General features: G+C 32.7%; 1 protein-coding gene and 1 pseudogene across 2 annotated transcripts; one reads left to right on the top strand and one right to left on the bottom strand.

Annotated features, from left to right (window-relative positions):
* Nucleotides 1-2,251: 2,251 nt before the first annotated feature.
* On the bottom strand, nucleotides 2,252-4,927 carry LOC143570928 (endonuclease 4-like; annotated as a pseudogene). The gene is made up of 9 exons (XR_013142020.1): nucleotides 4,717-4,927; nucleotides 3,672-3,852; nucleotides 3,473-3,583; nucleotides 3,340-3,395; nucleotides 3,162-3,245; nucleotides 2,949-3,041; nucleotides 2,789-2,856; nucleotides 2,620-2,693; nucleotides 2,252-2,492 (listed from the first exon to the last, which is right to left on the bottom strand). The product of XR_013142020.1 is annotated as an endonuclease 4-like (transcript).
* A 5,627-nt stretch (nucleotides 4,928-10,554) lies between these two features.
* Nucleotides 10,555-15,088, top strand: LOC143570950 (eukaryotic translation initiation factor 3 subunit B-like). Its single transcript, XM_077056456.1, has 10 exons — nucleotides 10,555-10,861; nucleotides 11,223-11,460; nucleotides 11,546-11,692; nucleotides 11,816-11,944; nucleotides 12,035-12,247; nucleotides 12,826-12,950; nucleotides 13,033-13,231; nucleotides 13,324-13,844; nucleotides 14,543-14,651; nucleotides 14,721-15,088. The coding sequence occupies exons 1-10, from the start codon at nucleotides 10,740-10,742 to the stop codon at nucleotides 15,051-15,053; spliced, it is 2,136 nt and encodes a 711-aa protein (XP_076912571.1). The 5' UTR covers nucleotides 10,555-10,739; the 3' UTR covers nucleotides 15,054-15,088.
* The last annotated feature ends 6 nt before the right edge of the window (nucleotides 15,089-15,094 follow it).

Genomic DNA, 15,094 nt, shown 5'->3' with positions numbered 1-15,094 from the left:
TATGCATTTAATGTATAAAGAGTAAGGTAGAGTTGTTTACCAAAATGGGATGGGAGGAAAAACTATTTACTAAAATCGATGATTTCAAAATTATTTTTCAAATTAGGTGATTTTTGAAAAACCAATTTTCTAATTCCTAGTCTCATGAGATGAAATGTTTTCTGCTGTTTTTTTTTCCTAAATTTAGTTGACCAAATTATTTAATTGGAAAATAAAAAGTTTACATGTTTGTTTTTCATCTTGTTTTTTGTTTTTTTTAATTGTTTTTGGTGACATTACGTTAGGTTATGTTGGAATTATTTTCTAGAAAAAAATTGTTTCATTTTATATTTGTTATTATAAAACTTTTTGAAAACAATCAAGAGAGATTGAATGTTGACATGATATAAGACTAGCAGCATATACGTTGCATATTGCTCTCTTTTTGTCAGTGAATGTTTTCAAACGAGAACTTAAATTTTGAATAAACTTTTTTTTAATTAACTTAACAAAGATATAAGTTCGGCTCGAAAAAACTGTAGGGATGTTTCAAATACGTGCGGCTCGCTTGAAGTTCGCTTGAAAAAAGCCGACTAAAAAGGCTCGTATGTAAAGGAGTCTTGTCAAGCCAACTTGGTTTACATTCGATCGGAACCTGAGAATCTCAAGGTTTGGCTCGTGCACAGCCGGACATCTAAGGTAGGACAAGCCTGAGGGCTGAGACAAACCGAGCTAGCAGGCTTGACTCATTTACAATTTATTTTTTTTCAAGTTGAGTTATTTTAGTGATATTCAAGGATGCGGCTAGCTTTTAAACATCCATATAGTTTTTTTCGTGTGAGCTTTTTTCTTCTTAAATTTGAAAACGTTATTTTTGTAGTTTTTCTTTTCTTTTAAACGATTTGTATAGTTAAAAACAAAATAATTTTTTAACTAAAATCATGTATACATGCGCTAAGCTTACAGTACGTGACGTAATGAAATTACTATAGTTCACGATTATTTTTATTATTATTTTAACTCGAGTTTTCAGGACAATTTTTTTAGTAATTTGAATAAACAAACGAGATGAAAAATAAATATTCCTTTTATTTTTATGTTAAATAGTTTGGTCCGTTAGATTTAGATAAACAAAATTTATAGTTGATATTTTCATCTTTCATAAAATGAGGTTAGGAATAAAAAAAATAGAATTTTTAAAAATAATTTTCAAAAATCACCTAATTTGATAAATACTTTTGAAATCACCCATTTAGGTAAATAATTTTTTCTCCCACCCCATTTTGGTAAAAAAAAAAACTCGAGTAAGATATCACTTTAATATATTTGCACTCTTAACTTTAAACAGTTAAAGAAAAAAAAATAATGTTTTGAGAGAAAAGGAAAAAAATTAAAGAATGTTTTAGATAAGTTACTATCATTGAATTTAATACATTTAGGAGTAAAATTTCACTATAATATTACACAATTAGGATATAGTCGTGTAATACACAGGTGGTTAAAAAAATATAATAAAAAAATAAATTTAATAATATATGTAATAACATACTTTATGGATTCATAAAATATAAATAATGATAAATAAAAAATTTTAATTTATAAATATCTAAAAATCTTATTTAATACAACATTTAAAATTACATTTTAACTTTGTTAGTAATTTTATAAATGGTAATAGTATTAGTTGACATCCTAGTTAACTATTTTAGTTGAATGACAAGTAAAAAAATGGTTTTGCTTTAATCGTTTAGGTAGAATAGTCTTTATTCTTTAAGCATGATTTTTTAAACTTACATAATGGCTCTCATTAACTAACAATATAGCTCCCCTAAACTTTGAATTTACTTACCAATTAAACATGTATGTTTTACTTTTGTATGTTTTACTTTTATAATACATATTGCGTTTGCTATTTAAAAAAAAAACAAAACGACAAACACGATTTTAAAATAAAGCATGTTTTAGTATCGGAAACTATATCGGATGCCGTACTGATAACCTACGAACTAATTCCAACTGAACAACATAGGTACCGGTGTTAGTATTAATAGGAAATGTATTGACATTCGTTTTTATCATTTTATGGTTTTCAATAAATGTAAAACACATGATATTTTGTAGCTAATGAGTTGAATTATTTGATAGTCATATCACTCGATTGACTTACATAATATAATTGTTAGTTGGATTCTCATCAATGACAGTTAATATAGAATTCAAGTATTATGCATGTACATAATTCTGAGCACCAAATAAGAAGGCTGCCAATGCATATGTCAAAGAAGATTATCATACCAACTACCAACACAATTAACTAATTCACAAAGTAAGTTTGTTGACTAACATCCAGCTTCAAGTCGTGTGAGCCGTGTGTTGAATATTCCCAAAAAATGCTAATTTGTTTGAGATGGAAACGTATGGATCGAAGATCCGGTTAAGTGTTGCAGCCAAACGGACCCCGCCTTGTGCAAGCCTCATCTCCACGACCGGCAAACGTGAGAGAAAGTACTCGTCTAACACATTGTGAAAAAAAAAACAATTACGCATTTTAATGTCATCAAACTAAGACTTCATAAGAATTCTATCAATTAAATGTTAAATGTTATTGCTAATTGGAGGTTAATAATAAAGGTAACACACCTCCTAGAGTGCTTCCTGGTGTAGCATTTCTATACGCGTAATTGCACGAACACTTGATGCTTTCAGAAGCCCACCTGAAACAGTTCACCACTCGGTCATGGTCATGGTGTGTATTCCCGTATCAAGAAAAAGACAAAAGTACCCTTAATGACAAAACAAAGATTCTTACGGATCGGGACAAACTTCTTCACCAGATGTACAATTTGCCCATGAAGAGATGTCGTTGCTCCACTTATCCTATTTCAAAAAAATAGCAAAAGAAAAACAACATGAGAAAGCTAGTACTTTTTATATAAGTGTATTATTAAACAAGTGAATACAAATCATACAGTAATGTTCTTCTCAATTGCTGATATCATGACGTCTATATCCTTGTCGTAGAATGTCTTCATGGCAGATTCAATTATATCACTATCCCACACCTGAAATATAAGTAGTGAAATTGAATTTAATCTAATCATTTTTTAGGTTATCGATCTATAAAACATTAAAACTGTATAATGAAACAGAAAAATGCAAGTTTTTATAAAACTTTAACATACATGGTGCAAATTAGTCTTCCTCTTGTACCACCTGACTGTTATTGTGTTTCCACCTTCATCAGTAGTAAAACTAACATGCAGAGGCTGTAAACAAAAAACTAAATTCTTAATTATCGTTTTGCAATAAATTACATTGGTTTTGATAGAAGTGTTTGATTGTTGGTCAAATCAAACTAACCTGATGCACATCCCCAATATAATGAGATAGAAACATAAGTGCTTCAGTCAGGTTATCTGTAATTAAATAATTATAAGTTAAAAAAAAAATTAGTGTAGAAATGTAAAAGAAACTAATGACAGTTGGTGCTTACAGTTAACAACTGAATTTGAGACATTATAGCCAGTAACAAGTTGCTCCGTGTAGTTGTAAATGGCTCCAGTAACACACCTATCTTTGACTCCAGATGAGTCATGACAGTCCCCTATGACATTATAATAATAACTACTTATATTGCCTTATTAAGGGATTTAGGGCTGCTAATTTGAAATTGCAGGAGACTGTTAACTTACTGCAGTAAACATAATTACACCGGAAATCAGGGGTATCAACATAATGCAGCTCACTGGTCCACCGCCACTTGTATTGATGCTTGATTTCATCAGGCCATGAACAGACAGAAGCTAGATCACCTTCAGCGGTTTCAGGAAGCAATTCTTTTACCGCCTTCAAAGCTTCTTCACTAAGAAATGACTGATATTGTAAAACAAAATTACAACAATCATCAATCTCTCACAGAGGATAATAACATTGTAACTGACACAAAAGTGATGTTTATCAGAAAGAAATGACAATTAACAATGTTAATCATAGAGAAATAATTGAGTTTATATCTATACAATTAACAGTAGGAGTGCAAACGAGCCAAGCCGCCTTTGAGCTGCTTGAGACTGGCTCACTAAAAGCTCGAACCGAGCCGAGCTTGAATGAGCCCGGGCATAAAATTAAGCTTGTTTAATAAACGAGCCCAAGCCCGAGCTTCAGTTGTTGAACTCGAGCCGCTTCGCGAGCCTATTATTCATATAATTATGTAATAAATTAATATATTTTTATAACAATTATTAATATATGAAAAATCATGATACAAATAAGTAAATAGCTTTTTTATGTTATATATAAAAGTAATAATTAAAAATAATACTAAATATAAATAAAAGTAAAATAGGTAATAATTAAACAAATGAGTCAAGCCCGAGCCGAGCTCGAGCTTTAGAAATAGAGCTCGAAACAAGCCTAGCTCGAGCTCAACCTTGAAAAACTACTCATGAGCGGCTCGGATCGTTTACACCCCCCAACAAAATGTTCTGCCTAGTCTTAGACATCATTCAAATTTCACAAAAAGATTAATCAACTCACAAAGTTGACTAATATATAATGATCAATGGTCACGTTGACCATCAAATTTTGCCAAAATGCTCAATCAAAACTTTAAAACTTACATGTAAACATCAGATACCAATTCCAGAATACTAAGCCTAAAGCACACAATCATTCCACAAAACTGAAATCAAAAGCATTGCAATAATAAACAAAATTTGAAATGAAATTGATTTAGACCTCAGCGATTTTACAAGTAGCGTAGTGTCCTTCTTTGCCCCATCCATGAATTCCAGGAATTAATAACAACAGCAATAATAATAATATAGAATATGTTGACCAGAGCTTCATTTTACTTCTGATAAGAATCATTAAGAAAATAAACAGCAGATTAACAGATAGTTTGATCAAATAGAAGAGTAACTGAATCGAATCAAATCAAATCAAATCAAATCAAATCAAGATGTGGTTTAGCTCAGTTCAGTTCGGGGGGGGGGGGGGGGTGTTACCTAACCTGATCTGATCACTTCGATCCAGCCCTAATTTACAGATATTCGCGGTAACTACAAAATCATTTCACCAAATAATAACTATATGACGTCGTAAGCTCCACTTCAATTTATTTTTCAAGCAAAATTTATATTTTAACCATTGATCATAGTTTTACGACATAGACAACGGTACTGGAATAACAGTATCCGCTAATGCGACGTCTCATTTTTTTAGTTTATTATGTATGCGTTGTAGTTTATGTTAGGTTTCGATGATTCTAGTAAAGTAAGTTAGTTGTGTTGACAATGGGTTACATAAATAGGTGTTAGTGTTAGCATAGGGTGTTAAAGAATGAACATTAATTTTAGCATAAATAATAATGAAATATGAGAGACGGTTTTATGTCAAGCGTGTAAACTTTTAAATAAATATGTTGAGGAGGATGGTTGTCATGTTGCTAGATACAAAAATGTAAGTGCGTTTGGAGAGAAAAGAACGATGAGAATAAGAAATCAATGAAGGGTTTGGAGATTTATATAAAGTGTTATCATTATCAGAAAGTTTGAGTAAGTGGTTACTGACCTAAAATTCAAGATTGTTGTGTTAATCCTTGATGCATGGTGATTAAAGGCTAAGTTTTAGAAGCATTTTGTCTATCGAGTTAGAATTGTTCTAACAAACACTAACACAAACACAACTTCTTTAACCTATTTGTCTAAAAGGCTCGGCGGCAATATTCAAGTTGTAAATGTTTTAACATGAATGGGTTGGTGGGTCGATTTGTTTAATTAAACAACTTTCGCTAGTCAGCCCCGACCATTTAACTCAACATGCCAACCAAACATGACTTGTTTAATTAACTAAAGTCAATCCAAACAGGATCTATTTCTAAACATGTTAGATATCTCAACCCAAAACCTGATTATTTTTGGGTCGTGTTTTGAGTTAAGTCAGAAGTTATATTATCACCTCTTGGTAATCATAGTCCCCAACTCCCCATACTTCGAACAATGTCACGAACGAGATTAAAATATTAATTAAAAAACTTATATCAATGTTTCACCAAGTAACACATTCCAAAATAAGTTAATAAAATGAGAGAGTTTAATATATGTTTAAAATTAAACTTCAAACCCCTTGCACCGTGTTTGCTCTACTGACTGCCGATGGTTCAACCGCCTTGCAGCTTCTACACGGAGTCGTGATCGACTGCATGAGCTTAGCAAAACCACCATTGTTCTGATCCTTCATCTTCTTCATCCCGCCTTTAGACCGCAGCTCCAACACATCTTTCATGGTTAAATGTCCATGAACTTGTGATTGCTTATCCAACTTCAGCTCAAAAAGATCACTAGATTCCGATTTCTTGTGAAGTTTAACTACAGCAGGAGACTGTGCAGAATAACTAAACTCAAAATTTATATCATTTTCTGAAACATTTGTTGCTTTTCTTCGGTGATATTTCGGTTCAAGATCTCGAGGCTGGGCTTGAGTGCATACTAGACCGGTTAAAGAGAGCGACTCGGATGAACACATATCGGCTTTGACGTCAGAAGTAGGCATCTTGATCACCATGGTTATGAGTGGGTCAGTTGGAATAATAATGGAATGTAACGTGTGATGTTGTCTATTTATATAAACCAAAGAGTGTGTCTTATGTGCCGGCTAGCTATTATATATTTTTTCTTGTAGAATTCTAAATTTTGTTTGTTTTATTCACTTCACAGTTCGTAAAAGTCTGAAACATCATTGTCAAGTTTTACTGCAATTGAGGATTTTGATAGCTAGCTAGCAAGATAAATTGTTTGGGTGAGTCTTACAAAGATGTATATATTTTGTTATTTACTTGTATATACATGTTAGGTCACTAGCCGTCCTTATATTGTAATTGCGTTCCTTTTTTATCTTCTAAAAAAAGTATTGCAAATAGACTAAGCTTATAGCTAGAGACAGAAGACTTTTAAATGGATTGAAACTGTAAGTTGGATTCGAACTTAAAATCTTCGTTAGGTTTATCGCTATCACGCCAAGTTTGAGGTTCATTACTAATAAGTATAAAAGATAACTTTGGTGCCACAAAGCCCCCCCATGCCGCAAAGCCCATTGGGGCGCTTTGCGGCACCTTATTGGTACGCGGCGTTTTGTTTTTTTTTCTTTTAATTCTGGTTCCGTAGCGAACGTAAGGAAAATCGACTGAATGTAATTTAAGTTTTGTTTTTGTTTTAGTTCTGATACTGTAATGAACGTGACGAAATTTGACCAAATTCGTGTGGACTCGCCCTGTTTTGTTTTAAGTTTGCTTTCGTAACGAACATAACGAAACCGTCTAAATGCTAATTTTGTTTTTGTTTTAGTTCCAGTATTGTAATGAACGTGATGAAAACCGACCTAATTTGCGTCAACTTACCACCTCAACGCCTGAGATTGACAATGTTTAAGTTTTGTTACTACGCGCCTGAGTTTTACCAACTTGCTCGGCGCTGATGATACCCCTAGTTATAAAGTATTTGTAAGATTGGCATGTAAGAATGAATTATTCGAAAGATGCATTGAATAAATATAATAATATGAAAGTAAAATGTTATAAAGTAAGAACAAATATTTATTTGTAGAAAATGATATGTGGATACTTTTGGTTTTAGACAAGTCCAAGAAAAATCCTGCCAAACCACCAATTTACCGACAAGGACACAAACGCATAACCTTAAACCTCGTATCCACCGTCGCAATCCACGTCTAGCTAGCATTGACGTGTTCCATAAAATTATAATAATAGCAGTAACAAAAATTTATGGGTAAGAACATACATATGTATACATACGTAAACAAAGTGATGAGTTTACGGAGAAAAAAGAAATCAAATAAACAAATCATAACTGAAATAATGAGTAGAGAAACTGAAGTCTTGGTTTTGAATTTGATTGATAACTCTATATACAATACGGTTATGACTATATGTCTATAAATAAGTAAATAACTCAATTAACCAAACTGAATCGATTTTTAAATTATTTTTTTATCGTTTTTATAAATATAATGTTATGAGAAAGTTAGCGTGCAAATTAAAAAAAAAAACATGTTATCTGTGCGAATCAAATAGTGTAATTATAGTGTAGTGTAATTGCAGCATAATGTAATTACATTAAGATTTTATTACATAATTACACTACTTGTTTCACGCAGTTTGCACATTAATTCAATTTTTATTTGATTCAAATCCTATAATGTTATGCTTAAAAAAAGTTGTTATTTTTCTTATATATAGCATGTTAGTTGATATATTATTCTCCTTAGAAAGGTTGATATTATTTTATTTGAACAAGCATATAAATGGACTTATTAACCAAAGCTAGCCTGAATGAATATACATGTGTTTAAATCCGTTAGTTAACCGATGATTAACCAAATTATAATGATCCGTTTTAAGAACAACAAAATTGACGACCCTTATGTAATTGATGGATATTAAAAATTTAAAAATTGCAACATTGGGTAGAGATTTGTTGTATCCTATAATGGTACCCAAACTGAGTCGTACTTGTACAAAATTACATATGTTTATAAATAAAATATATTGATTTCGACTACAAGTGGCTATAGTATCTATAATAAATAAAATATCTTAAAATTATTTTTCTTATTTTCAGCTGATAAGATGAAAAAGAAAAATCTTTTTCATTTCCTTTGAACTTTAAAACACGGTATTACATTAATATTTCCATTTCACTCCATTTGTTTTATCTCCTTAGTTCCATTTCTTTTGTTTTCTTTTCTCTTCTTTCATTTATTAGACTAAGGAACACAACGTAAAATCATCAATGTAATGCATGAGAGTGTCAACTATAGACTATTGCATGATGTTGGTTGAATGGTGACAATGTACCGATGGATGGTGGTGTTACTGGTAGAGTAACGAAAAAGAGTGGAGAGCTAGAGACCGAAAGGAACATAGAATTTAACCACGAAGTTTAATATGCCAAAAGATTCAAACGTTAAACAAGTAAAACCATGTGGACCAAAAGAGTAAGCCGATCTAATAAAATTAGTTAATTCTACAAGTTCAGCCCAATCACAAAGATTTAATAAAGCCCGTATAATCGCATATAACTTTGTTCCAGCTAACGTGATTCTATAGCTCATGTACGTCCACTTGTTTTTTGTTACTAGTACAAACAAAACAAAAAATTAATAAGCATACCATTATATTTTTAAGGTCACTCGATCATAATCAACCGAGTTTAGTAACAATGATGTATAAATTGACACGAGTCACATTTACCATCCATATCTTTAACAATTTTTTTATATTATGTTCTCGTTTCATTTAAAACTTGTAAAACATCAAAACAGTGTAAAGCAATATAGTATTTTAAATTATGAGTAGTATTTATTCATGATTTCTCCACACGCCATCACATGACAATTAGCTATTACAATTTTTTGAAATTCTTTTTAGCTTACGTTATCATACGTCTATGAACTTGTAGAATTATTTTTCTTTAAATGACTTGTGTTTCTATCTTATTTATCCCTTATTTATTTAACCAATTTACATTTCTAACCATGCCATAAACTTAATAGAATTATTAATTTAGTAATTATTTAACTTTATTTTTAACAAATATTTTTTCTTTATACTTTATTTTATACATTTAATTATTATTTTAACTATTTTCTAAATTTTAATATAGTTATCACTTTAATAAATTTTATATACATTTTAAGCATTTAGTAATTTTTATTTTCTTTTTTATGCATTTAGCTATTATTTTAATTTATATTTTTATTTAACTTTATTATAAATAAGCTAACTAATATCGTTTTCAATATTTTGTTATAAATTTTGATGAAAACGAAATTGTATTCAAAATTAGTATTTTTTTTATATCGTAAATGGCATTCACACGTACTTGAATAAGTTTGTAGTTTACCTCCATGTTTATGAATCTCTTTTTCATTTACACGTAAGACTGCTCAAAAAGCTCGTGACTCACTCGATAAAAGTTCGAATAAAACTAACTAAAAAATCATGATTTGAAACAACACGAGTTGAGTTAGCTCATTTTTGTAACCGATCCAAAATCAACAATGACTCTGCTCATTTAACTTTAAAATCGAACTCAAGCTCAAGCTCCAAACCCTTGTAACTCGACTCGTGAACAACCTTATTTACATATTATTTTCCTATACATCACACAATGTACTAGAGGTGTACAAAACTGGTTTTCAACCCAAACCGAACTGGTTTGGTCAACGGCTGGTCAAAACCGGTTTGGCTAAAACCGGTTTGAAGCAATATAGGCCGACCTGGTCATACCGGTTCGGTCCTGTTTATAAACTGGTTTCACAGGTTTTAAACCGGTTTTTCCCAAACTGGTTCGGTTTTAAAACCGGTTTGATATATTTGAAGGGGAACCGGTCCTGACACTGTCGGTTTGGAAACCGGTTTGGATGAAACCGGTTTTAAACCCAAACCGGTTTGGTTTACCTAAACCGGTTTTTTTTAACACCTCCACAATGTAACCATGTAACTATATAAGGGCCAAGCCCAATAGTTTTCACTTAAATATAAAAGTAAAAAAGAATCCTCTAGGTCCGTTTAACTAAGAGTAACAAAAGCTACACAACTTGTGCGGCAACTAGGGTTATCGTCTTCTACACACACACACTACTGCATTCGTAGCTGACGGAAACCCTAATTTCGCTAAATCAATCAGATAAAACAACGGCCGACTATAACCTTTCTTCGATCTACGGTACCTGTCGAAATCATGGCGGAAGTAATGTCAATGGAAGCTATAAGAGCTGAAGCCGCTCGTTTGAACATCGATTTATCTGCAGTCGATTGGAACTCCATCCGCCTCCCGCCCGGTGAAGACTGCGGCATCATTAGGTAGTTATAAATTAACCAACCGTTGATACATACACTGATTTATGTACGTATTGTGTTGAAATTGTAATAATTGATGATGACGGCCGTTAAAACCCTAATAGTTTGTCGCTAATTGATTTGTTGGTGTTTTTAGAGGTTATTAGCTGCAAATCCTAATTTAAGTGGTTACATGTATGCATATGGAGTATTTAATTGCTTAATGATGATTTATTTTGTGTGTTTTTGTTTTGAATTTGAGTATTCGTTGTAAGCATGTTTGATGCTTGTGTACACAAGTGATTATTAGTATGATGAGTTTTGAATATCAGTGTTTTGTTTTGGTTATTAATTTGTATCTTTATTGTGTGTTTGAATATTTTAGTGATGATGAGGATCTAAATGAGGGGGATCAATTGGAGTTTGATGCTGGATTTGGGAGTATTATTGTTGTGGATAATTTGCCAGTTGTGCCTAGAGAAAAGTATGATAAGCTTGAAGGTGTGGTTCGTAAAATCTACAGCCAAATTGGAGTTGTTAAGGAAAATGGGCTTTGGATGCCTGTTGATGAAGACACCGGTAAAACCCTAGGTTATTGCTTCATTGAGTACAATACTCCACAGGTATTGACAATAAAAAATCTAGTTATATTTTTATCAAGTTTTAAATAAATCTCTTTCATTGCTTTGTGGCTGTATCTTCTTGTAGGAAGCTGAACTTGCTAAGGAAAAGACGAATGGATACAGACTAGACAGAGCACACATTTTTGCTGTCAACATGATTGATGAAATTGACAAATTTATGAATGTCCCAGACGAGTGGGCTCCTCCGGAGATTAAGCCTTATACACCAGGGGTTGGTTTTTGGGTGAAGCGTGAAACTTGATTTTTGTTTATGGCCTTTTTTGGCTATTATAAAATGTTAGTAAGATAGCTTGCAACTTAATAATGATGATAATGTCGTTGTGTATTAATGCAGGAGAATCTGCAACGCTGGCTTACTGATGAGAAAGGTAGAGATCAGTTTGTTATCCGTGCTGGATCAGATACGGAGGTTCTGTGGAATGATGCAAGACAAGTGAAGGCTGATCCTGTTTACAAACGCCCGGTAAATAAAAATACTTTGTCTTGGTATCTTAATTAACTTATTTTACTCTGTGAAAGGATTCTGATTATGTTGAATTGTATTCGTCTGCAGTTCTGGACTGAAAGTTTTGTGCAGTGGTCTCCGTTAGGGACCTACTTAGCCACGGTTCACCGCCAAGGTGCTGCTGTTTGGGGCGGTGCTACTACATTTAACCGTCTGATGCGATATGCTCATCCGCAGGTTAAACTCATTGATTTCTCTCCTGGTGAGAAATATCTGGTTACATATAGCAGCCATGAACCAAGCAACCCTCGCGATACTCATGTAAGAAAGTTTTCTGCTTTATATAGTTTTGTATGATTTTATATTTGGTGGAAGTTTCAACCAGTTTATTTGTAAATGGGTTGTATATGTAAGGCTATATATCATAGTTATCAAATGTACAATGCGCAAAAAAAGCGTGGGTCTAAGGAAAAAAAGCGCACTTAAATAAAAAATTAAAAATATATTATATAGATGAAAAATAATATTATTCTTCAAATAAAGTATACAAAAACTATTATATAACATTTAATATCATCTAGTTAGTACCAAAAGTTCTAAGAGAGTCTAATATAAATATTGCCTTTGATCTCTCCTAGATCTAAGTTTCAATAGCACTCATTGCGTTACTTTTGCTCGGCCTTTATCTTTTCTCATTCATGGCATAGACGATACCAAAGCGCTTGCTTAGGAACTAGAAGCGCATTTAGTGAGCCTTGCCTGAAAATTGGGCCTAGGCGCAAGAAGCGATGGCTTTTAATAATATGTTTTATATTTAATGGACCAAACTTGTTCAAATGAGTTGAAAGTCATCTAACTTAGCATTGATTTTCTTAACTGTTTGATCTATTTATGATCAGAGGGTGGTGCTCAACATATTTGATGTGAGAACTGGAAAAGTAACGAGAGATTTCAAGGGAAGTGCTGACGAGTTTGCAATTGGAGGAACAGGAGGTTTTACAGGGGTTTCTTGGCCTGTTTTCAAGTAATTTTTTCGTAGTCTTGCAATTTTTTTCTTTGTGCTGGATACATGTTTATCTGATGCTGATATGCTTGTGATTTCCCAGATGGGGTGGTGGTAAAGAGGACAAATATTTTGCTCGATTGGGCAAAAATATGATTTCTGTGTATGACACAGAGACCTTTGGTCTTATCGACAAGAAATCCATCAAAGTTGACAATGTTATGGACTTCAGTTGGTCCCCAACCGACCCTATTTTTGCACTTTTTGTTCCTGAACTTGGTGGTGGAAATCAACCTGCAAGAGTAAGTGTTGATGGGCATTTTTCCCATTGTGAGGTTTCAAAATATTATTATTTTCGAATAACAATTAACATGGACTTATATGATATTTATAGGTGAGTCTTTTTCAAATCCCGAGCAAAGTAGAGTTGAGGCAGAAGAATCTTTTCAGTGTTAGTGATTGCAAAATGTACTGGCAAAGTAACGGTGAATATCTCGCTGTCAAAGTTGATCGATACACAAAAACCAAAAAGAGCACATACACTGGCTTTGAGCTTTTCAGAATCAAAGAGCGTGACATACCTATCGAGGTTTTTGAGCTTGACAACAAGAACGATAAGGTTATTGCATTTGCATGGGAGCCAAAGGGTCACAGATTTGCAGTTATTCATGGTGATAACCCAAGGCCTGATGTTAGTTTCTATTCTGTCAAAGGCGGTAAGGTTGTAAAGCTCACCACTCTTAAGCAAAAGCAGGCGAATGCTCTGTTTTGGTCACCTAGTGGTCGTTTTATCATTCTGGCTGGCTTGAAAGGGTTCAATGGACAGTTGGAGTTCTATAATGTTGATGAGCTTGAAACTATGGCTACTGCTGAACATTTTATGGCAACTGACATAGAGTGGGACCCAACTGGGAGGTATTTTTAATTAAAGCAAATTATGGGCAATTTCATATGCACTCCCTACAGACTTGGAATGTATCATATATTTATACCATGCAAAGCTAAAAGTATGAAAGTATCATATGTTCCCACTAAGTAGTTAAAATATCAAATATGCCCAACTTATTAAACACAGTTAACAGTTTAATAATAGATATTTTACTCTTCATTTTTTTATATCCATCTTTTGCTTAATTATATTTGTATTTTTCTTCATTATCTTTAACTTCCATCTTTTTATATGTTTTCATCTTTATCTTAAATCTTTTTACTGATAAACATTAGTGTTGCAAAATGTTAGATTGTTATCGTTCGTTTATCATGCGATTATACTTGGTTTGGTTATCTTATTTGTAGCATACGCGTGTTCGACTATCTGCTGTTGAGGGAACAAAAGAGTAGACTGTGTTTCTGTTTGCTTCTTTATCATTGATAACTTGATATTGAAACATCCAAATAAAAAATAGGGTTTAACACGTATAATGGAAAGGGTTAGAATGATCATTAAGTAAAAATTCATTAAAGTTGGGTTATATGATATTTTTATTTTTGGTTGGGGTATATATGAGATTTTGTAAGTTTGCAAGAGTTTTTATGAAATTAATTCTTAATCAAATGCCTTGATAACAAATTTTTTTATTTATATTAATTTTTATGCATTCATTCTGTTATAGGTATGTTGCAACTTCAGTCACTTCGGTGCATGAGATGGAAAATGGTTTCAATATATGGTCATTCAATGGAAAGTTGCTTTACCGAATTCTGAAGGATCATTTCTTTCAGGTAATGTTGTAAACTTGTAGCTTCTTTTTTTAACTTTTGTAAATGATTATTAAAATGGTATTATTACAGTTCTTGTGGAGGCCAAGGCCACCATCTTTCTTGAGCCCGGAAAAGGAGGAAGAAATATTGAAGAATTTGAAGAAATACAGCAAGAAGTACGACGTGCAAGATCAAGATATTTCTGTGTTGTTGAGCGAGCAAGATCGTGAAAAGAGGAAGCAGTTGAAGGATGATTGGGAACGATGGGTGAACACATGGAAGCAGTATCACGAGCAGGAGAAGATGGATAGGCAGATGCTAAGAGATGGTGAGGCTAGTGATGTGGAAGAGGAATATGAGGCTAAGGAAGTAGAGGTTGAAGAGCTGCTGGAGGTGACTGAAGAGATCATTCAGGATGCCTAAAAAAGAGTTTTTATTTTTATTTTTGTTTGCTAGTTGATGCT

This window comes from Bidens hawaiensis, unplaced genomic scaffold (genome assembly GCF_021521415.1).
Source record: "Bidens hawaiensis isolate Kalapana, Puna unplaced genomic scaffold, B.hawaiensis_p1.1 tig00025176_1, whole genome shotgun sequence".
Lineage (NCBI taxonomy): Eukaryota > Viridiplantae > Streptophyta > Magnoliopsida > Asterales > Asteraceae > Bidens > Bidens hawaiensis.
Note: the sequence above shows the minus strand (reverse complement) of the source record. Positions and strands in the feature narration are given on the sequence as shown.